The sequence below is a fragment of the Orbicella franksi genome, chromosome 11 (genome assembly GCF_964199315.1).
Source record: "Orbicella franksi chromosome 11, jaOrbFran1.1, whole genome shotgun sequence".
Lineage (NCBI taxonomy): Eukaryota > Metazoa > Cnidaria > Anthozoa > Scleractinia > Merulinidae > Orbicella > Orbicella franksi.
The window spans coordinates 3,679,571-3,702,500 of record NC_138155.1 but is presented as its reverse complement, the minus strand read 5'-3'; the positions used below and the strand labels follow the sequence as shown (position 1 = coordinate 3,702,500).

Genomic DNA, 22,930 nt, shown 5'->3' with positions numbered 1-22,930 from the left:
CTCGTGGCCTTGTAGTAAAAACAAGTACCAGAAATGGAGAGAGCATAAATGATCTTTATACCTTATCGCAGCTTTTTAGTGCGCTTTGCCAGCATATCAGAAGAGTTCGGTCCAGCCATGGTTCGTTCATATGTTTACCCTGCCGTCAAGATAGGAATGGCGTCAGTATAGACAAGCCACATCAAAGAACGCTGGGAGAGAAAAGGAAATCGAATTGTTACGTTTTAATTTTTCCCGCAGCTTGTGAATTTGACGGATCCTATCCGAATGACACTGTTTTCTGCAAAGAGTATCTTGACCATTCAACGTGTACCAATACCAAAGAATGCTGCGAAAATCCGAACCCCTCAGTTAACGGATGCTTCAATATGTCAGTAATGCAAGGTAAGAAAATGTAGCTCCTTGGAATTAGCTAAAGTAAGGCTGCGTTCGAACACTGAATGTTGCCTGGATTCGGAAATCCGATTTTCGATCATGTCGCTGGATATTAAAAGCGCGCAAATTGGATCACCCTCCCCCTAAGGCCTAAGATAGGGTGTCAGTTACCTTCCATTAAAAAAGCAAACGTTTAAATGTTGTTGATGATAGTGGTCAATGCGCTTAGCTACACCTAGCTAGTTCACAGGCGTGTAACTTGAGACGAGGCAGGCCAGTTGGCTATATTTACAAACATGACTGAGGAGTTGAACGAGGGTCTACCGTGAAACAACTCCAGGTTAGTGGTCAGAGCGGGACTTGAACCCGTGACTTCCGGATTTCAAGTTCGGCGCCCTAGCCACTCGACCACGCTGCCTGGCCACCTTAACCTTCCTACCCCCCTCCCCCCTCCAAAAAAAGCAAAACAAAACAAAACAAAACAAAGCAAAATAAAAGAATATACACACCCTTTTATGGAGGCGGAGGAAAGGCGATGTGGAAGGCCGAGCAGTGAGAAACAGGCATTTTTGCATGAAGTGTAAACCAGATGCCATGATAGCCTGAAATGTCTGTAAACTCCCGTTCTCATGGGATTAAGCTGAGCGTGGGAGGTGACTGACGCAGTTCAGGCTCAGAGTTCAGGCTAGTGCCATGACTGGGTGGCTACAAGAGCCCATCACTAGGAGCGTGCAACTCCATACTACGCCTATGTCACGGTATTTTTACAGAGCGGTCTATTTTTAGGCTTCTTTTCTCACGACATAGGTCAGTTCCGGTCTACGTGACAGGTAAAAAAATGGCGGCCTAAAGTGGACATGTCGACACAATAAAATACGCTAATTCCCTTCCTATTTTAAAATTAAGTCCGTGCTTGTGAGGTTCCTTCGGGAGTCTGAATTCGCGGTAAATTCAAACACAAAATAGACCGGTCTGTGAAAATGCCGTGACAGGAATATGGGGTAGTTGCACGCTCCTGGTGATGGGCTCCTGGTGGCTGCCAATAATTAGCACTTTAGCTTTAGTTTGAATTGTTTTTCAGCATATGGATTGTGGACACCACCGGCCTCAGACCCCACAGAGGATCTCCTATCCTGCTCTCGTAAGGACTTTGTCATCTCTCAAGATAACAACACAGACAAGGCTATAGACGGTCACGTGTTAGAACATTACAAAGTCCTGACTCTCACCCAGTGCGGTGATTTCTGTTTACGTCTGCCTCGGTGCCGCGCGTTTAATTTAGCTACTGTCATAGACATGGAGGGGACAAAAGATTGCGAGTTACTGGAAGATGATACGAAAGTTGCCGACAGACAAGGATTCAGTTTTTGGTTGTTTGACAGAGACTCATATGAAGAGGTAATTTAAAACATCAATTTTTAGAACTTATTTGAACCACCAAATTTTATATTCGCCAAAATTCAAACATTGCGTCCTTCCGTATTTAAAAACAAAAAATATATAACGAACACCATTGTTTTAGTGTAAAAATAGTGTATAGGCAATTTCACAGCTCTTATCGATCGGCGCGAGCACTGCCTCCGTATACCACATACCTAAAATGACCGACCTCGAAGTTTAAGGTTTCGAGGACTTAAAAAGAAAAAACACGGAAGAGCTAGGACAAACTTACAAACTCACATACATTTATTTTGTTCGTTCTTTCGTTCGTTCTTTCCTTCCTTCCTTCCTTCCTTCCTTCGTTCCTTCGTTCATTCATTCATTAATCTCTTTGCAGGCATACTTGACGCCACTTTGTGCCTCAGAGGATAGGGTCTAAAAGTACTTAGAGTGACCACGAGTGACCACGAATGACCACGAGTGACCACGAATGACCACGAATGACCACGAGTGACCACGAGTGAACACGAGTGAACACGGGTGACCACGAGTGACCACGAGTGACCACGAGTGACCATGGGTGACCATGAGTGAGATTACTTCAAAAACTGTCAATAATGTTATTATTACGTCATTATGACGTCGTTGTAAGATCATTTCATCACGATTATGACATATGCATCAAACTGAAGCTATTTACTGGTGTAGTAATCAAAGATTACAGCAGTGGCTGTGCGTTCATGATTCCATTGTTCAGTTCCTTTACAAATATTGGCTGTTGAGCTTATGTTCTTTCAGGCTGAAAGCGAAGAAAAATCCGAGCGGTTTTATCAAACGAAGTGAGGCTCGAAACTTCAGGCGCGGACTATGTATATATTTTCTCAACACCGAGTTGCAAAGCATTCATGCTCAGTTACGTACTTGTAGTCGAAAATCACGGCGCCAAACTGTAGCTAGCACTTTGCGTTATTCATACGCAGTGCCATCGGATCTAACTCGTGACTGTGTGCTCGCACTCATGTTGTTATTTGCCCCTGCTACAGTACAAGGAGGACATGGATGAACACGGTCGTCCCAAAAAATTTTGAACGGACTGGACTAGGATTGCGTTACACCACGTGAACGCAGCTAGTTTAACTAGAACACGTCCGATGATTTTTAGCGACTCAGTTTAGAAGAGGTGCATCTTCTCTATGTCTTCCCCCTACTCCTTTGGAGGTGTTCACAATCGTGGCATGTGGACAAAATATTGCAGATTGCATATCATGGAATGAAAGGGAAACCCAAAATGTGAATTGAAAAATAAATTTTGCGAGTTGTAGCTCGGCAAATGGCTATGATAAGTTGTCAGGAGTCAAACATTCTTCCGAGTTGTGTAGCTTGCCCAAAAGGCCGTGATTTGTGATCAGAATGGTTTATTCATTACTAATTTAACAGTTTTCATTTTTGAAAACAAGACGTCGTAAATTCGAGCAATTTTAAAAAAATACAAATGCAAAGTAAAATTTTTGGCGATGCGCCCTTTGACTATAAACTATGTCAAGAAATATTTGTTACAAGCGTTGGCGTTCTGAAATTGAACGTTCAGTTTCGACAAAAAAGTTTAAAGAAATGCTTCTCCTGGAAGTTTAGAGTTTCTTACAAGTTTATAGTTTTACAAGTTTTTAATCTATTCATTGCTAGTTCAACTTGACTTGCAGATCGTTAACTCTTATTTAATCAAACAAAACACGCAAAAGTTTTGAGCCTCACTTCGTTTCGTAAAATCTCGGATTTTTCTTCGCTTTCACAAATGAAAAAGGTCACGTAATAAGCATCAAAGAACATATTTGAACAGCCAATATTTGTAAAGGAACTGAACAATCGAATTGTGGACGCACAGCCACTGCTGTAATCTCTGATTACTACACCAGTAAATAGCCTCAGTTTGGTGGATATGTCATTATTTGATGAAACGACCTTACAATGAAATTTACGTTTTTACTTTTAATAACATCACTGACATTTATTGATGTAACCTTACTCGTGGTCACTCGTGGTCACTCGTGGTCATTCGTGGTCACTCGTGGTCACTCGTGGTCACTCGTGGTCACTCGTGGTCACTCGTGAGTACTTTTAGACCCTATCGCCTCCGAGTAGGAAAAAAAGCCAGGCTCTGGAAGCCACAGACAGTTGAAAACATCTTGAAGTCTTGAGGGACAAAGAACAAAATAGCAACAGAAAGAAAAGCTATTCTTCAACACTGAGTAATCATCTTGAATATTGCCCATTAAGAGATGTCGCAATCTGTCAGTCGCAGCCTAAGGAAGCAATAAGAAGCTATCTGCTGTAAGACAGCAATCCCGATAGTTCAGCTGTCATGTCATGTCATCTCATGTCAAGCCATATTATGTCATGTCACGTCCCGTTGCGCCACGGCTTTCCATGTCACGCCATGTCATTCCAATTAGTTTTCCTTCATTAGTTATTCTCTGGCCAAGCTCACATCCCTCTAGACTGCGAGAAATCTCTCTTTTGCTCGGAAGTCCCTGGGGAAGAACGCAAAACAAGTGAGCCTGCGAGCGTGACCGCGAGCGTGAAATGTCATGCACGCTCGCACACGTCCGTTCGCTCGCTTGCGTTGCGTTCTTCTTTACGCTCTTTTCCGCGGAATTTTTAATTCGAGCATGCGCAAAAGAGAGACTGCTCGCAGTAAAAGTATAACATCCTTCCGTACTATCTTCCCTCGGGGAACCTGATTAGAAGTCATTACCCCGATTAAATTGAATTATACATGACGTATGATTTGACACAAAGTCGCTATAAAGACTTATCGCGATAACTAGAAGGTGTTTAAAATTCTTGTGTCAATTTTGCGCGCCTAGCTACTAAGATTATTGTTTGGAAAATTTCAAATGTTTCTTCGTCATTTAATGCACCAGCGTATATTCGATCATTACAGTTGATGTTGGCTGTTCAAACGGTCCACGTTTCATCGCAACTAGAATGAAAGTATTGTTTCTTAATCTTTATCTTAGCTGTCGAATTATGGTACCACGTAGAACGGAGATGTTAACAAGAAAAACGAGAACGCGAACAAGAAAAGCAAGAAAAACAAGATGAGGGGAAAGGTTCCTTGTTTACTTGCAAGGGACGTCTTCTGTCAACTTAAGATTTAAGGCAAGGACAGTCCTGTTTCTCTAGAAGATGTATGAATAAATCGGCAGCTAATTAAAGGAATAACTAACGAAAAAATGATTAGATAATGAATGAATCAATTAATAAATAAGCCAGTGTAGTAGATTTCAAATTGTTGATTATTAACTATGAGAACTATTTGTTGAGTATTATGAGATACTAAAGTTTTTTTTTAAATGGATAAATAAATTACAATATTTAGAGAGAAAGCCACATCAGCCTTACCTGATTTTCATGCGGGTCCTCTGGTAAAATTGGAATTTGTGTTTGGAAATAATCTGTCCAAAAAGCTTAAAGAACAACTGGAATTAAGAGATTGTACTACACAGAGCTATCTAAAATGAATCATTCCCTTTTCATGTATTGCCTTGTTTTTATTTTAGCTGGGACATATTCAGTTACGTGACTTGTGTAGACCAATTACGTGCGAGCGAAAATATCTGACGGATTATACTACACAGCAGTACCCTGATTTGAGCACACGACAGCCGAACGAGATATACAGGATACTGAAGAAAGACGGAGTTTTAGGGGTTTCAATAGAGTTCCCTCCCAGGGCCTTTCCCCTCCCCCATCGTGCGCGGTCTATTTTCCCCTTTCCAGCCTCAAGTTTTAATTGTTTACTAAAGTTCTCTTGAACTCGTCTGTTTTTGTCGACAATGATACCGACGCAGTGGCAAGAAAAAAAATATCGAGTACAGCCACTCTTTGAATAAAATTGAAAAGAGAGACACTAGAGCGTTTTAAACTCACCCGGAGAAATTGCTATTTTTCGTAGAAAGTTACAATGAGTCCTTTTCGAATCGGTTGATATATGGGTTTAAAGATGAAGATAAAGATGCGTTGTAATTGTTATAATAACTTGTAAGGATCAACGGGATGCGTTAGTAGCTTTGTAATGAGCTATTGTTCAATCCTTTTGAAGATCAAACAGTCGACCTCTCAAGCTCTTTGAACCGAGTATTTCTCAGTTTACTGTTCGGCGTTACATTGAAAGTTTAAAGAAATGCAAACGAGGCATGGAGCCTCACCACATTGTTAGAGTTAACTATGCGTTCACGGTGTGTCTTGTTACGGCCGCATACAACTGAAATTACATGGCAGAGTCCAAATTATAAGAAATCATTTGAAAAGGATGCGCGAAATATCGTAAACATGAAGAATAGTTTGCACGCATAAATTGGTGCAACTCATTAGAAACTGACAGACGCTCTCGCACAATGATAAAATGCCCTATCATCTGTGAAACCATAGAGTTAAGACTTGATTTTTAGAATAGCAATCCTTCTTGCAGCTGCCAAATAGAACGATAAGGGGAAACACGACAATTTACTGTATAATACGCTCTGATATTTAGCTTGCTGACGTTTTGTCGTAAGGAAAGCGACGTCATAGTTTAAAAATCAAAGGGCTTACTGTACACCGTCAAAAAGCGGATTTTTTACCGCCGTCAGACTAAACCCCCATTATGAGCCTCTCACCGCTCAGTACATGTAATTGTGCATGTATTTCTTTCCGATCGCTTTGACTGTTTCAAGGCATTGTGACGTAAAATCAAGATGCTTTACGGCCTCTATATAACCGCCTCGATCTTATCAAAAGTGTCACTGCTCCTGCTGATTCGCTGACCGCGTTTCTTTTGGCGGAGTATTGTACAAAGTGGCAGCTGCAGAATTAACATGAAACAGGGACTAGCTCGTCGCTTGTAGAATAGTCTTTATAATAATTCCGCGGCAGATTTCGCAAATTTCGACTACATATATACCTGTATTGATCAATATATACAAAAAAAAGGAATCAATTTTTTTTTAGCGGAAACCGTTCTTAAATTATGGAGTGTGTTTCATTCAGATTGATAATACAACATTCAACTAGACACCCTTAGTGAATAATTGGTTACTAATGAACCTTGGGGGGGGGGGTACTCCCAGAAAAATCGGGTGGGGGTGTGCGGCCCGCTTCCCAAAACCCTTACCCTATTTATGACCAAAATCTGCGATATTCCTTACCCTATGTATGACCTGACCAAAAATTCGAAACTCTATTTATGGCCTAACCCTTAAATCAAAACCCTGCTTCAGACCTGCGTTATAATTAGTTCCCTAGTTCAGACAAATGTTAAATTACCGTAAACATAATTTGTGAAGGGCTTTTGTTGATTTTCTTTTCGATAATGATGAAAAAGTGGCTTCTTTTTAAAACTGAACCCATATCAAGGTTAGAGTGCAAAAACCATACGCTATTTATGACCAAAATGGCCAAAATCAGCTAAAATCGATAGCCTATTTATGACCAAAACAGCTGAAAAACCATACCCTTGGGGCCGCACATACCTATATAGCCCATATTAGTCCATGGGCCAGACCACTTTTCGGTACCAAACCTAAGGACGAAACCTAAGTGTTATCAGCAGATACTACTGGATGAGTTGTTTTCAAATTTGTATGATAACCTTTCTGAATGAGTAGCTTTGCGTGAGATTTCTTAATTTAAAATTTCGCAAAAAAAATAGCTTCAGCATGGAAACGAGGCTCAGGAGAAGATCCTCTAAACATATGGTCACGATCGTTTTATCAGTACTTTAAATATCTGAAAAAAGGGAAACCATTTTTATTTCTCCTCGAAGTTGTTAGAAGTAGAAATTTGTGTCAGGATTACACAAAAAAATAAAAAAAACAACCATCGGTGTCATTCACATTGCATCATAGGTAAATCCAAGATGGTGGCATTCTTGACAGGTCTGTAGGGCTAATTTGTGCTAAAATTTTGGTTCCTTATAGAAACGAGAAGCGTTCTCAGGGGATAAATAAACAGTAAGCATCTAGGTAAACATTTAGAGAAATCAGTAAACTAAATATTAAGCTGATAGTGTCGATTTTTGACAAGAAACATACAGATCCTCGAAATAGGCATTCGAGTATATATCATTCCTCATTTTATACGAAAGGTGTAGCAGTAGATGACATAATGAGAGCTTTTGAAAAATATGGAGTTTGAAATGCATCAAAAGGAAAATGATATTAAATAATAGTTTTCCTCTGATGTGAGGGTCATTTCATACATTGCTAAAGATGATTTCATTCATGTATAGTGGCTACGGTAATTTACAATGACAGTGCGGATGGTCTTTTATACTGTTTTTGTTGTTTATATAAAATCATTTATGGTGAGGAACGAACACCTGAATAAATAAATACAAACTTCAGTGCCTAAATTAAACCAGTTTAAAAATGGCTTTTTAAAACCTTTAAGTCTTTTTGTCGTAGAACCTTGCATGACTGAATAGGTGGCACAAAAAGAGGAAATGTGACGCCTGAAGAACAAAACATCGATCAAGAGCGATCACGTTCAGAACAGTCCAGTTGTGCATGTATTATTCACTGTACTGACCGTGATACGGAACTAGTTAGACCAAAAGATGAGGAGTCCTGGAGTACACTTGTAAGAGGCGAGCAGCTGCTGTTCGTAAACACAAACACCTTGATATTGCTGGACACTAAATGAAGGAGAAATCCCAACATTTACTATCACAGAAAATGTCGTAGCATGTTTACCATGAGAAAGCTCTTGGAAACAATTTCAAAGTAGCAAGCTGAACTGACGACCAACAACCAACGGCAGCTAAGAGGACCTCGATCCGACAGTCCCCTACCATGCACCAGCACAACTTACGAACATCTCTGCATATTCTCTGAAAAGAAGAATCTTAAGGGAACGAGAAATCGGGAACCCTTGGAACAATGCGGAGATTTGCGTGCAGATCACTCAATTAGAAAATCAGCCATGGAAAAGAAGGACAGCAGGATTCTGGCAATTGCGTCGCGTGAAATCGTAACAGTTGAAGCTTGTTACCACAGGACATGCTTGAAGGGGTCTACTGGGGCTGAGGCAAGTCTAACTGTGGCTTCCGATGGCTGTGGTGAATCGCTGAGAAGATGAGTATGCTAATCTCAAGTCAGAAGCTTACCAGATGCTTACATCAGATGATTACATCAGATTGGATGTTCTTACAAACGAGAAAATAGCCAGATTAACTGAAATGACGGAACTACTTTTTATCGTACGTATCTCACGGCTTTGGTTGTTGAAGAAATCAAGTTATCCACAAAAAAACACACCAGACAGAATCTCCAGGCAGAATTTGGCGATGTCCTCCTCTTTCAAAATTTGTTAGAAACCGCCAGTGTCTTCATAGTTCCCGCCAATTTGACACACTTCATGTAGCCAAATACATGACAACCCTTCTTCTGGAAAAACAGGACAATGCAAGCCAGTCTTATCGGAGCTCAAATATAAACCGGGCTGCTACTGGCATTCGCGAAGCTATTCAAAGAACAGAAAACAAAATCTCATAGTCTCCACGCCCTTCAGATCTCGCGAAGAGCGCAATGGATGTTCCCAAAGAGTAGGGTTCGTTCTTGCAAACATATCTGACTGGAAAAAAAGAGTGGCCAGATAAAAACTGTCATCCAAGAGTGCAGAGGTTGATGAAATCCTTCGCCCAAGATCTGATGTTTAGATGTGATGTTTTGCTGTGAAAACCCTGACAGATAACGTTGAACTCATCCAAATGCTTAATCGTTGCGGCCACGGAATCGCCTATTCCCAGCTTGAAGAAATCAACACTGCACTGTGCCGTAAAAAAATGACATCAACAAGTGAAATTCCATTGCCAGATAACATCCAGCCTCATGGTGGCACTACTTTGGCATGGGATAACATTGACCTCCTAGAAGAAACGTTATTGGGAGAAGGAACATCGCATAGAGTAAATGGAATAGCGGTGCAGGCGAGGCATTTCGGACCACAACTTCTCCCGGAACCATCAACGCAGATAGTTCAGACCAAAAAGAGGAGTGTTGAGGCACTGGATGCAGAAAATCTTCCCATTTACAATGCAGAAGATGGTTACCGCCCTCGTTCTAGGAGATTTGTAGAAGTTACCCGCCAAAAAGCTCCTGAAAACGCACGAAGAAAAAACCTGTTAAGGGTCTTAGTGCGACTACATGCGGACGCATCCGAACACAAGGTGCAGCAGTGGAGAAAATTCCTTTTGAATCCAAAGAATAAAAAGGCCTTCACAGAGTTTGTGGTAAAGGGATGGAAAGGGGATTAATACAGAACAAAGTCGACAAGCAAGGTCACTTTTCGTGCGAACGTGACTGTTACGAGATTACCTCACAAGCTGCCAATATAGTTAAAGAGCTCAACTCCACACAGGAAGAAGCTGATACCAGGCTTATTGCCAGGCTGATACCAGGCTTCCAAAGAAATGCAGCTCATGCAGCTAAATCACGCTACAAGGCGGTGGTTGTGGCATCAGAAGATACAGACGTGTTCTTACTTTGGCTGGCGTTTAATTGCTTTATTCCGCATCCATGTATGCCAAGTGTGGAGCGCAGACAAGAACTAGATATGTCAGTATCTCCAGTGTGGTGGCAGCCGTAGGAGAAGAACTTTGCAAATGCCCAAGTGGTATGCATGCTTTCATTGGTTGTGACACAGTGAGTGCCTTCGCTGGAAGGGAAAAGATAAGAGCCCTACGACTTGTCAAGCAACAGACATCTTACCAAGAAATGTTTTAAGCAGCTGGGGATGAAATGGGTTCTATCAGATATGCTTTTTCAGAGCCTTCAAGAGTATACATGTAAGCTCTACTGATAGCTGATAATGATACTGATAACATTAATGAGCTGAGGTGCAGGTTATTCTGCACCAAGAAGGGTAACATCGACTCCTCCCAATTACCACCTTGTGTCGACTGCTTGTTCAAGCATGCGGTTCGCGCAAACATCCAAGCAGTCATTTGGAAGCGAAGTCTGCAAAGCTGCCAAGGGACGCGAACCCCATTGGTTTTGGCTGGCGCGAAGACGGTGATCACTTTGTCATTGACTGGTGATGAGCGGTGACCCAGCCCCTACAACCGTGCCAAAACTACTGTCTTGCTCGTGTACAAGGTCATGTCAACTTGCTACCTGCAGTTGCCTAGCAAATGGTTTGAAGTGCACGGATGTGTGCAAGCTATTAGACTGTGACAACAGATGTGAAGATTCTATCGAGGAGTTTGTCTCAGATGACAGCGAAGAAGACGAAGAAATCTAACTTTAATCATCAATGTAACACATGCACAAGCAGTTTCTTATATCCTGAATAATTATTCATATTTAACATTTGGCAAGTTTAGCCATGGAAACCATCCAGGAACAATTTCTTTAAGTTAAAAATAAGTTGTTCACATAAGCTCTGAAAACGTTTGAGATTTTCAATAACTAAAAACCAGTGTATGTAACATGATTGTATTTGCATTTGCTTGTACTTGACCGTAGTAATCACATTTGTACCAGTTCTATCTGTTCAGCCTAACCGAGTCATTTGCAATTGATCACGTGATAAGCCTGGAATAGCTAGCTACTCATTTGACATGGCTATCATATACCAAACGAAGCAAGAGGAGTCAATGTAGTTTAGGACGAGCGTTCGAAGGTAACCAATGCAATTTACAAGAGCACTTTTTTTTTTCACATTTTCCGTCTTATTGTTCATATTTATAAATTGACAAGCGTTGCCATGGAAACCATTCAGGGATAATTCCTATAAGTCATGTATAAGTTATTGGAATTAGGTCTGAAAACTGCGTTTGAAGTTTGCAATAACCAAAAATCAATGTATGTAACATTTTCAGGTTTGCATTTAAATATTATTAGGCATCTTTTTACCAATTCTGCTTATTCAGCCAAACCGAGTGACGTCATTTAATCACGTGATAATCCTAGTAAAGCTACTCCTTTGGCATGGTTATCATACACCAAAATAACCTAGAGAAATCAACGTTGTTAAAAATAAGTGTTAGAATTTGTCCCTCGTTTTCGTACCAAATGACTCTTTCCAGGGTCCTGGCCCATGGACTATATTTAGCTCTTATTAACCGAACTGGAGGTCTGTATGGGAGAATCTTGACCGAGGTCGTGAGTACAGACCGAACGCAGTGAGGTCTGTACACACGACCGAGGTCAAGATTCTCCCATACAGACCGACTTAGCTCGGTTAATAAGATGTTTATTATATGGCAAAGAAGAAAACTTTAAGAATGGCTGACTGTTAGGATCGAGAAACGCCGGTCAACGTCCCATTTGACAAATCGCTCATATTTTGCCCAAAGATACCCTTAGGTGACCTAATTCTAAAAATCATATTTAGAGGTTCCAGCGAATTTTTATTTTTCAGAAATTCGCGAAAATTTGACAGCGCGGTCAAAGTGCGGTTTTTCGTGTAATAAAATGACCGAAATAAGGTGCGAGGACGAAGCGCTGCTTAAGTCTTAAAATAAACTCAATTGACTTCAAACTTCACACAAATATGGAACAACCACTCTAATTTATTCCTCGCTTTAAACTAATCTCAGATATGTTGATATAGTGGTTTTCCGAACCATTTTAAAAACAGCTATGAAGCGTGTGAAAAATAACGGCAAAATATAGGTCATGTTTAACAGCGAAAAAATGCATCTGGTACCTCACTTTCCGATTATTTTACTTTACAGCCTTAAAATATCATTATTTAAGATATACCATGCCAAGTTTTATGCTCGAACTCGCAGTATTTCCCTGTCTATGTCAATGTGTTGGGCGCAAATAACACAATAATTATGCACGAACCAGAGACAAATCAATTTCAATTGCGAAAGTAAAAGGCTATCATTAATTAGAATCCCGTCAATTCACTGCTATCAGTAGAAACATAATGTCCACTGCATAAAAACTGTTTTCAGACGTTTTCGAACCATTGCGCGTTAACTTTGTTTAATTTCGTGTCCGCCGTCATGTCTAGTTTGTCATCGCGTGTATTTCCTTCATGTCAACAACACGTGAATGGTTGTCATAACAAACGCAAGAGATTTCCTGGAACCTTAATGTTTTCGATTCACCAAAACGCTTTAAGTTCGTTAAGACACAATAATGGGTCGACTTGGAATGCTTTTTAGCATCAAGGACGTTAAAGGACTGTAAATTAATCGAGTTGAAATATCTTGAAGCAAATCAAAATCGCGCCCTTATTCTAATTTGGTAAACAGCCAATCTCCGTTCAAGTTCAAGAAGTCGAGAGGTTAATCCGGCAATGTATTACCGGTACAACAACAAAATCAAACCGAGGTCATCAAAAGTGTAAGTTTAAAAGTGTAGTGGCAAGTTCCAAATAAATTTCGCCTATATAAATTAGAAACAAGATGTGAAACGGTCTGACCCGAAACAAATAAACAAAATATTAATACGACTAATTTAACCCGAAAATGTTACAGAAAACATACCTAAAAGCCGTCGATTCCCCTCGATACCACTCCGCATTGCCTTAAAGAGCCCAAGCTTTCTGCTGTAAGAATCAGGGGCCTCATGAATCTGTATTTATTATATCGGCAACCATGCTGCGTGGCTGATATTCGAGACTCAGTAAAAGTTGTCAGACAACCGTACGAGCAGCCCAGTCACGCTTTCACTGCTCTTGCGCAAATGTTCAACATTTCGCAATTTACATAAACCGACTACAAGTTTAAAGTAGTGACAGTAGATTGAAATGCGCTTGTTAAAGCTGTCCTATCGAGCAACAATTATTTCTTGTTTTTGAATGGCTCTTAGTTGTAGCTACAGTCGGGGAGGGGGGAGGGGGGAGAGGGTATTCCCGGAAATTTCGGATATCTGTATGCCGTGGAAGATTAAGTGGTCTCCAGCTCTTAACGCCAACACTGAAACACTAGATGATTCTCGAAGTATCATAGGGGTCACTAAGCTAAATAATTTTGAGTGTAGCTCCGCTGAGTCAATTAACCGTTGGCGCGCATATTGCATTGACCGTGGACAGGTGGAAAAACAGTTAAACCGGAAAAGCCTGTTGCACATTGTAATTTAGCGTTGTCCAACACGCAGTCGGTCTGGTTGTAATGTTAATCGTATTTGAGAGAATCTCAAGTTTTCTTTCGACACATACTGGGGTGATATACTACTAGATGGGCGTGGCCGGGAGCCACGAGTCAAGTCAGTCAATTTGCCATGCTTAACCGAGAAGAGTGACTGCGACCTTAACATCAGTGCCATTATCAACGGGTGTGACCGAGGAAGTGTCTGGTGAGGTTTCCATAGATAGTAACCATGCACGGTAGGGGTGTATTGATGTCTTCAAGGCCGCTGCATTCGTGTCTTTTATAGGCTGTCTACTTTAGAGAGGCACTTGTCGCTGGAGAAATGTACTCAGTTCCTGGAAAGCTATTCCCTTATGGACTTAGCCAAAATGTGCTACAAACCTTGCTTGGAGCAGGCGTTGGCGCTTAACTCAAAGCCACAATAGGTCACCAGGAAGCCCTCGTTGTTTTAAAAAAGGTTTGGGCTCTCAGGGCAGTCAGTGACAAGCAGCAATCGTATCGTATCGCAAAATTCCGCGTTGGTCAAACGACAGGCCGAAAGGTTGACACCGAACTGGTGGCGCGGGAATGCGCAGTGCCCGGGATCCTTATAATATTCGTCTTTTTCAGGTGCTAGTTTTTCTCTCACCTAAGTGCCGCAATGCGCCAAAGTGATCCTGATGAGATGCATGTTCAGACATCTGAAGAGGAGAGAAATTTTAGTCAGGCAAAGGAAGTTGTAGAAATACTCCAGCTCCAGCATCCTTTGGTACACGACCAGCAAGACTCCTGCGCCTTGGCGATGGAGGGTGACCTAAAGAACCTGAAACTGTGTATGCTACCGTGCGGGTGCGAAGACATGGGACTAGATATACCTTTCCCACTCGTGCGCGGAAAAGCTCCAAACTCGGCGCTTCTGAAGTATTTTACTAACAACTGCACTTGGCGGAAGTATTCTTAGGAACTCCCGGTGTTTGGCTTCTTCGGTATTTAGCAAACACCTCTTACGGGGGGAGGGGGGGGTGGAGGGGGGAGGATCGTTAAATTTTTATAGAGAAGGGGAGGAAGTAGAGGAGGAAGACACTTAAGAGGAAAAACTAACGGCCGAATCGTCTCGACCTCGTTCGCAGGGTCTCTCTCACCACCCCCCTCGAGGGAGCTCAGCATCAGTTCATTAGAATAACACAGAGGCCTATTAGGGTAAAGCGTAGGGACAATCTGCAGTCCTTCCACTAGTGGCTCACTATCACTCTTCTCGGTTAAGCATGGCAAATTGACTGACTTGACTCGTGGCTCCCGGCCACGCCCATCTAGTAGTATATCACCCCAGTATGTGTCGAAAGAAAACTTGAGATTCTCTCAAATACGATTAACATTACAACCAGACCGACTGCGTGTTGGACAACGCTAAATTACAATGTGCAACAGGCTTTTCCGGTTTAACTGTTTTTCCACCTGTCCACGGTCAATGCAATATGCGCGCCAACGGTTAATTGACTCAGCGGAGCTACACTCAAAATTATTTAGCTTAGTGACCCCTATGATACTTCGAGAATCATCTAGTGTTTCAGTGTTGGCGTTAAGAGCTGGAGACCACTTAATCTTCCACGGCATACAGATATCCGAAATTTCCGGGAATACCCTCTCCCCCCTCCCCCCTCCCCGACTGTAGCTACAACTAAGAGCCATTCAAAAACAAGAAATAATTGTTGCTCGATAGGACAGCTTTAACAAGCGCATTTCAATCTACTGTCACTACTTTAAACTTGTAGTCGGTTTATGTAAATTGCGAAATGTTGAACATTTGCGCAAGAGCAGTGAAAGCGTGACTGGGCTGCTCGTACGGTTGTCTGACAACTTTTACTGAGTCTCGAATATCAGCCACGCAGCATGGTTGCCGATATAATAAATACAGATTCATGAGGCCCCTGATTCTTACAGCAGAAAGCTTGGGCTCTTTAAGGCAATGCGGAGTGGTATCGAGGGGAATCGACGGCTTTTAGGTATGTTTTCTGTAACATTTTCGGGTTAAATTAGTCGTATTAATATTTTGTTTATTTGTTTCGGGTCAGACCGTTTCACATCTTGTTTCTAATTTATATAGGCGAAATTTATTTGGAACTTGCCACTACACTTTTAAACTTACACTTTTGATGACCTCGGTTTGATTTTGTTGTTGTACCGGTAATACATTGCCGGATTAACCTCTCGACTTCTTGAACTTGAACGGAGATTGGCTGTTTACCAAATTAGAATAAGGGCGCGATTTTGATTTGCTTCAAGATATTTCAACTCGATTAATTTACAGTCCTTTAACGTCCTTGATGCTAAAAAGCATTCCAAGTCGACCCATTATTGTGTCTTAACGAACTTAAAGCGTTTTGGTGAATCGAAAACATTAAGGTTCCAGGAAATCTCTTGCGTTTGTTATGACAACCATTCACGTGTTGTTGACATGAAGGAAATACACGCGATGACAAACTAGACATGACGGCGGACACGAAATTAAACAAAGTTAACGCGCAATGGTTCGAAAACGTCTGAAAACAGTTTTTATGCAGTGGACATTATGTTTCTACTGATAGCAGTGAATTGACGGGATTCTAATTAATGATAGCCTTTTACTTTCGCAATTGAAATTGATTTGTCTCTGGTTCGTGCATAATTATTGTGTTATTTGCGCCCAACACATTGACATAGACAGGGAAATACTGCGAGTTCGAGCATGAAACTTGGCATGGTATATCTTAAATAATGATATTTTAAGGCTGTAAAGTAAAATAATCGGAAAGTGAGGTACCAGATGCATTTTTTCGCTGTTAAACATGACCTATATTTTGCCGTTATTTTTCACACGCTTCATAGCTGTTTTTAAAATGGTTCAGAAAACCACTATATCAACATATCTGAGATTAGTTTAAAGCGAGGAATAAATTAGAGTGGTTGTTCCACATTTGTGTGAAGTTTGAAGTCAATTGAGTTTATTTTAAGACTTAAGCAGCGCTTCGTCCTCGCACCTTATTTCGGTCATTTTATTACACGAAAAACCGCACTTTGACCGCGCTGTCAAATTTTCGCGAATTTCTGAAAAATAAAAATTCGCTGGAACCTCTAAATATGATTTTTAGAATTAGGTCACCTAAGGGTATCTTTGGGCAAAATATGAGCGATTTGTCAAATGGGACGTTGACCGGCGTTTCTCGATCCTAACAGTCAGCCATTCTTAATTGGTTTAATGTAACTGGTTTGCCGACAGTTTGCTTCCGAACGGCGATGAGCTTAACTTAAACCTGCCGAAATTTGCTCGTTCTCTTTACTTGTTTGTTTTGTCATCAGGCTTTTTGGCAGTGCCATAAATGATTGAGAAGAAAATAAAAGAAAATGGTGAACATTTTTGTATTTTAGTTTGCTACTTTGTCAACGCAAAATGAAACCGGTCTAGCTTGATGCCGGTCTAGATGGGAAAATCTAGACCGCGGTCAGTATCGATTTCAGCCAATCATATTCGTGAATTCGGTAGTTCCCAGTCTTTGTGAGACACAGCCATGTAATAAAAGGGAGTAACCCCCCATCCCGGGCTAATGAAAATGCATGAGGTATTGCGGTTGCGAAACCTCCCAGAGTTCAGTAGTTTCACTTTCGACTTGAAGGTTGTTCGGACGCCGTGGTAAGTACAATTATTCTTTCAATTTATCGGTGTTCAGTATTCTCCAGTTTACAATGGTTCGATCCTCCTTGGAAGCTAAGATATTTGCAAAACACAAGGTGGTAATTAATAACTGATCGCAAAACCGATCGCTGAATAGAAAAGCTGTCTGGTTCTGTCAGAAAAGCGGAAGAATAAAATCGCTCATATTGCCATGTTATTACAGTCGTACCTCTGGTTGCGACCACCTCTCCTCTGCAACCAGTTTTCCAAAATATCAAAAATTTTCAAGTCAAAACACCATATTTGGAACCTCTTCAAAGCGACCACCTTCCGTAAGCGACTGCGACCCCTTTTAGAGCTAAAAGTTTGAAATTTTCTTTCGATTTCAACCTCGATCCCGTAATTAAGTGACAACTTTACATATAATAGAGCTGAAATTGGATATAAGGTGTTGTAAATTAACGTTATCGCATTCCTAGGTTGTACAGGAGACGGAAATTTCTCAATGGGAAGTACCGAATTTATTCTCGAAATTTACTTTTCACACGACTAAAACATTAAAATGTGGGGCAAGTCTCTGCAGTTACCATAATTACAGTGTGGGGACCAGTTCTCGGCCACTTTTTGTTCAGCGTTTATTTTTAGCGCCACAAATGAATCTGAATAAAACGCAATTGTTTCCAAAGGTAGCTTGATTCCTTGTCTTCCGTTCTGCCGAGTTTTGTTTCGTCCTGCCGAGTTTTAATCTGTGAGCACGTCGAGGTGACGCGAAGGTAGGTGAATTTGGTTTCCCCGAAAACCTGTTTGTTTATGGCTACTGGAATTACATGGTTTAATTCAAGTTTATATTTTGTTCGTCTAGAAAGCCCAAATGAGCCAATTCTTGGCATAAAGGCCGTAGAGTGATAAAACTATCTGTTAAATATAAACTTTTCGTGGCTTGTTTAATTCATTGACCTAAATTGACTTCTCAAGCTCGAAAAGCGAGCTCTTCGCTTTATTTATTTTTCTGAGCGAAATCAACATACGATTCCTTTATTTATTGATGCCAGTGTTTTACCGTTAAAATTTTTGTATTATGAGCTTTTAGCTAACCTTATGTTTGAAATAAGACACAGAAATGCTCCTGGAAACATTCAAGATCTCTTTCAAGACATTTCTGATATTCATTCTTACAATACTCGATCCTCTGTCTCAAATAATTTTTACACACAAAGTTCTAGACTCTCAATTCAAGTGAATTCATTTTCTAGAATCGGAACAAAAATTTGGAATGAAATGCCTATATATTTAAGAAAGCTTCCTAAAAATGTCTTTAAGAGGAAAATAAAACAAATACTTTTTGAAATTCTAGCTTCAGAAGACTGTTATATTGATCTTACAGAAATCGTTCAAAAAGTAAAGCTGAATTTATTTTCCTCCTAGTATGTATTCATTAATACTCAATAATTTCGCTTTAGTGTATCTGTAGTCTCTCGTCGTAACTGTTGTTAATTATTATTTGTAATATCATTAGTTTATTAGTTGTCTTTAGTCATCGTTGTCAATTCTAGTCTCTTTAGTTCTCTTGTTACCTTCAGTTGTATTTAGTTGTACCTAGTTGTATATTAATAACTCGTCCAAACATGACCCGCCTAGATTAGCTCAGCTATCCGTGGGCATGTTACAATTGTAATTTTAATTTGATAACAAATAAAATGTATGTATGTATGTATGTATGTATGTATGTATATGACTCCTCAATATTTCCTTAGTACTTTTGTGTATTTGCCTATTCTCGGCCACCCTTAACTCGCCTTCAACACTAAAAGCGCTCATAGTTTTGTGTAGAGTATTCGTGTCAAGTTAGTTGTAAAAATAAAGCTGTAATGGGGTGACATGCTGAAAACTATGAGCTCTGACTTAACCCCGTTTTAAATACCCAATCTTTTTTAGCCTCGCGTGACTGCACTTAAGAGAAAAACTAAGTGTGCGAAAAACTTCCATTTCTAACATGAAACAAAGCTCTTTAAGGATAATTTGTGCTCGAAATATCAAAACACAAGCCTTATAAGTGATTTAACTACAAAAAATGGTAATAAAGCGCTGGTTATTCTGAGGAATCGCGTCCGCTCTTTTGTGGCTGAAAACTGGACCCGCTGGCCGATAACTGGGCCTACGAACGAAGCCTCCATTTTCATTATTACCCGGGAGAAAAGAGCGTCGAGCAGTCGATAGCTCTACATTTGTAAACTGAATGCTGAAGTTAGTTGTGCGTGAAATTTTAAGTCCTTACGGCTATTCCAAGGTAAGAAATGCAAGTTTATGTTTTTTGTGGCCAAGAACTGGGCCCCATACTGTATTATATGCTAATGAGGAAAAATTTTGACCCGTTGTGTGGTCTAAGTTCTCGTAAGCTCACAGGACCAGGCTCGACATTTTGGGTGGTCGCTTACGGAAGGTTCGACTGTAAGTTATAAAATGAATACAGATAATAACTTAAAGGTCTTTTGTGTGCTATGAGTATGGGGTGCCAAATGTATTTTTATTATTTAGAGTGGTGATTTGTATATAACCAAAACAAGTATTGTTATATGTAAATAACCACATTGCAGTTTGGTTATTTATAAATAACCAAAACGAGAGATTGGTTATTTAACAAATAACCAACACATGAATGTTGTTATTTGTAAATAACCAAAATTGCAAAGTGGTTATTTGCTAAATAACCAAAACTGAAAATTGGTTATTTGTAAATAACCAAAATTGTAAAGTGGTTATTTGCTAAATAACCAAAATTGTAAAGTGGTTATTTGCTAAATAACCAAAATTGAAAATGGGTTATTTATAAATAACAGAAATTGAAAATTAATAACCAAAATTGTTACCATTTGCCATGTAGTTTAAAGATCTTTTTTAATGTGTTTGCTTTTCTGTATGAAAGGTGAATTCTATGCTGATGTCAGCATTTTTGTCGAGATTCAAGACTAATTATCTCGAAAAAATGCGCGGCTACCCCCATTTTTCTTTGTGGATTCCAATAGCCCTTGCAAAGATCTACTTTTTCCTCGTGGTCTTAACCTGGCACAAAAACCTTTGCAATTAGTAGGTACCATCCTTAAATACATGAAGCGCGAGTGAGCTTTTCTATACTACTTCCACTAATTGCACATTAAATAATTTGATTTCACCTTCACAATCTTGAAAACATTTACAAGTGCCAAACAGTCACAAATTTTCTACCAGCTTGCTGCAGTCTATCCTCTCTTGCAGGAACTTAAATTCCAAGTATAAGCACAATATAGATATATTTTCCTTTTGCTTTGAAGTGTTAAAAATGCAAGATACTCATTATTAGTATACTGTAATTTCAGAGCTGAACAAAGAGTTTCCAGCAATCTGATTGGTCGAGCGATTCCTCATATGACGCTATATTCACCGCTCTAGGATGTGAATATAACATTTTTGCGGCCTGGGCCGGGTTGTTCAAAGCCCGATTGAGCTAACCCAGGATTAGTGAGAATTTTGATTTCACTTTTGTACATTTTCAGTAACGTTTTCTTTTTGTATTGTTTGTCCTTCAGTTTTGAGCTTCAGTGATCTCAAACTACACAAAACATACACTGTAAGCAGTGAAAAACATTTCTGTAGAAGAGAAATTGGTACCTCGGTTAACTTTTAATCCTTGGTTAACATTAACTGGCTTTCGAACAAACCGGCCCTGGTTAGTAAAAGCTCGCCACCTTTGGCAAGTAAACATGGTGGACAGTTGCTGAATCAAATTTTCATTTATTCAAGAGACATCACTCCAAGTCCAGGATATTTGGAAGGATGCAGAATTTTCAAAATGACTGCTGTCGCCCTTGGACCAAAAATCCTTTCAAGAACTCGTATTCGAGGAATTTAAGAATCGCAAGCGCAGTTGTTTCGTTGATTGCCAGCAGGTCAGATCGATTGAGCGAAATTTATTTTTCTTTAAACTAAAGCGACTCATCGTTAGACGATGATGACAGCTGTGAATGAGGTCAACAACGATAAAACAAAGGTACGGGATGAATTTATTTTTCGTAGTGTTTCGCTTAATTTTTTTGCTGTCGAACTTAATGTGTAAATTGATTCACAATCGATGTAAGCTGACATGTAAGCTTATTAAAACTACGGCTGCATGCATGTATAAAAACGAACAGTCTGTTTTAGTTGTCATTCTGTGTTTCGCAACTGAAAATTATATTAAAACAATCATTCGCCTCAGACTCGGTGAACATTGGTGAATATTCACCACTGTTCACTTTGCCTTCGGCGAATAATTGTTAAATATAAGAAATTCAGTCATCTTCCAGCTGTTCTCAAAAGATTATGAAAATGGAAAACCCATTTTGCTTTAAAACGCGTTAACACTGTGAAATGTACAATAAAAAAGATAGTAATAAACATTTAGATTAATTAACAGGTGTATTATCTGACAACTTCATGAAACTGAGAAGGCACTCAGGGTTGTGTCTGCCATCTCTACACTTCTTCTCACCGAGCCAATACAATGGCATCGTCTGCGATGCTCAAACCCCTGCGACACCGGTACAGTGCTCTACCTACTGAGCTGGGAAGCCAACTAGGAGCTGGTCATTTTGCTGGTTCGTAATATGCCTGTAAGCGATGAATAAATGTTTGTGACGATATTTAATTTCATATATTTGAAATGCGGATTAAATGTGGAATAAACGCCAAATCCAGTGAACAAAGCACACAATATACTGTAAGTACTTATGCTATCTAATCAGATTGACAGCAAGTTTTAGATGTGTACATGCATAGTTTTTCAAATACAGCTGTGTTATGCACTGACCCGCTCGGGAATACATGTAGGATGCACATTATCATTTTTGGGTTGCGTGCATTCAAGCAGCTGAGCCATCATTTGTGCCGTGTTCGTTGGTCATCCCCGAAGGATTGCCTCTCACAGAGTGCCACAAAAACTACATTACAAAAGAGTTTGGTCTAAGAGCCTGTTAGATTTAATTCATGTCATTAGTTTTTTTTTTCATGTTTCTGTGCTTTGTTTGACTGGTTTATAAAGCTGTCGAAGTTCAATTTTATATCTGCTTCCGCTTTTATTATTCTTTGTTTTTGACATGTTTTGCATGGTGATAAGTTAAAAATGAAAAACGAAAGTTAACTAAAGATAAAAATGAATTCCAACATATCTTGCAGATCTTTTCGTGTAACGCTTGTACGCTGTAATTACTTCGAGTCCTCTTTCAATTTTTAATTTTTATTTTATTTTATTTTTAGATTTTGCACTTTTCCTGGTTTTCTGAGGTGTTCCGGGTTTTGGGAGGTGTTCCTGGTTTTAGGTGGTGTTCCGGGGTTTTTTGGGTGTTCCGGAATGTTCTGTGATGTTCCGGGATGGTCCAATATTCCGATGTTCTGGTATTCTGGTGTTCTGGTGTTCCAGTGTTCCTGGAAGTACTACATGCCCAATT

General features: G+C 40.0%; 2 protein-coding genes across 3 annotated transcripts in view; both read left to right on the top strand.

Moving 5' to 3' along the window:
- LOC145460133 (uncharacterized) overlaps positions 1–4,627 on the top strand; it is a 9,507-nt gene extending 4,880 nt beyond the window's left edge. For both annotated transcript variants that reach the window (XM_081444867.1, XM_081444866.1), the window contains 3 exons: positions 241–384; positions 1,457–1,773; positions 2,153–4,627. In XM_081444867.1, the coding sequence (XP_081300993.1) occupies positions 241–384; positions 1,457–1,773; positions 2,153–2,194 (503 nt within the window). In that variant the 3' untranslated portion in view covers positions 2,195–4,627. The remainder of the gene's footprint in view (positions 1–240; positions 385–1,456; positions 1,774–2,152) is intronic.
- Positions 4,628–17,418: 12,791 nt separating this feature from the next.
- Positions 17,419–22,930, top strand: part of LOC145502591 (low-density lipoprotein receptor-related protein 6-like) — a 222,467-nt gene continuing 216,955 nt past the window's right edge. Inside the window, exon 1 of the mRNA XM_081481914.1 lies at positions 17,419–17,489. The gene's annotated coding sequence lies outside the window, so the exon portion shown is untranslated. The remainder of the gene's footprint in view (positions 17,490–22,930) is intronic.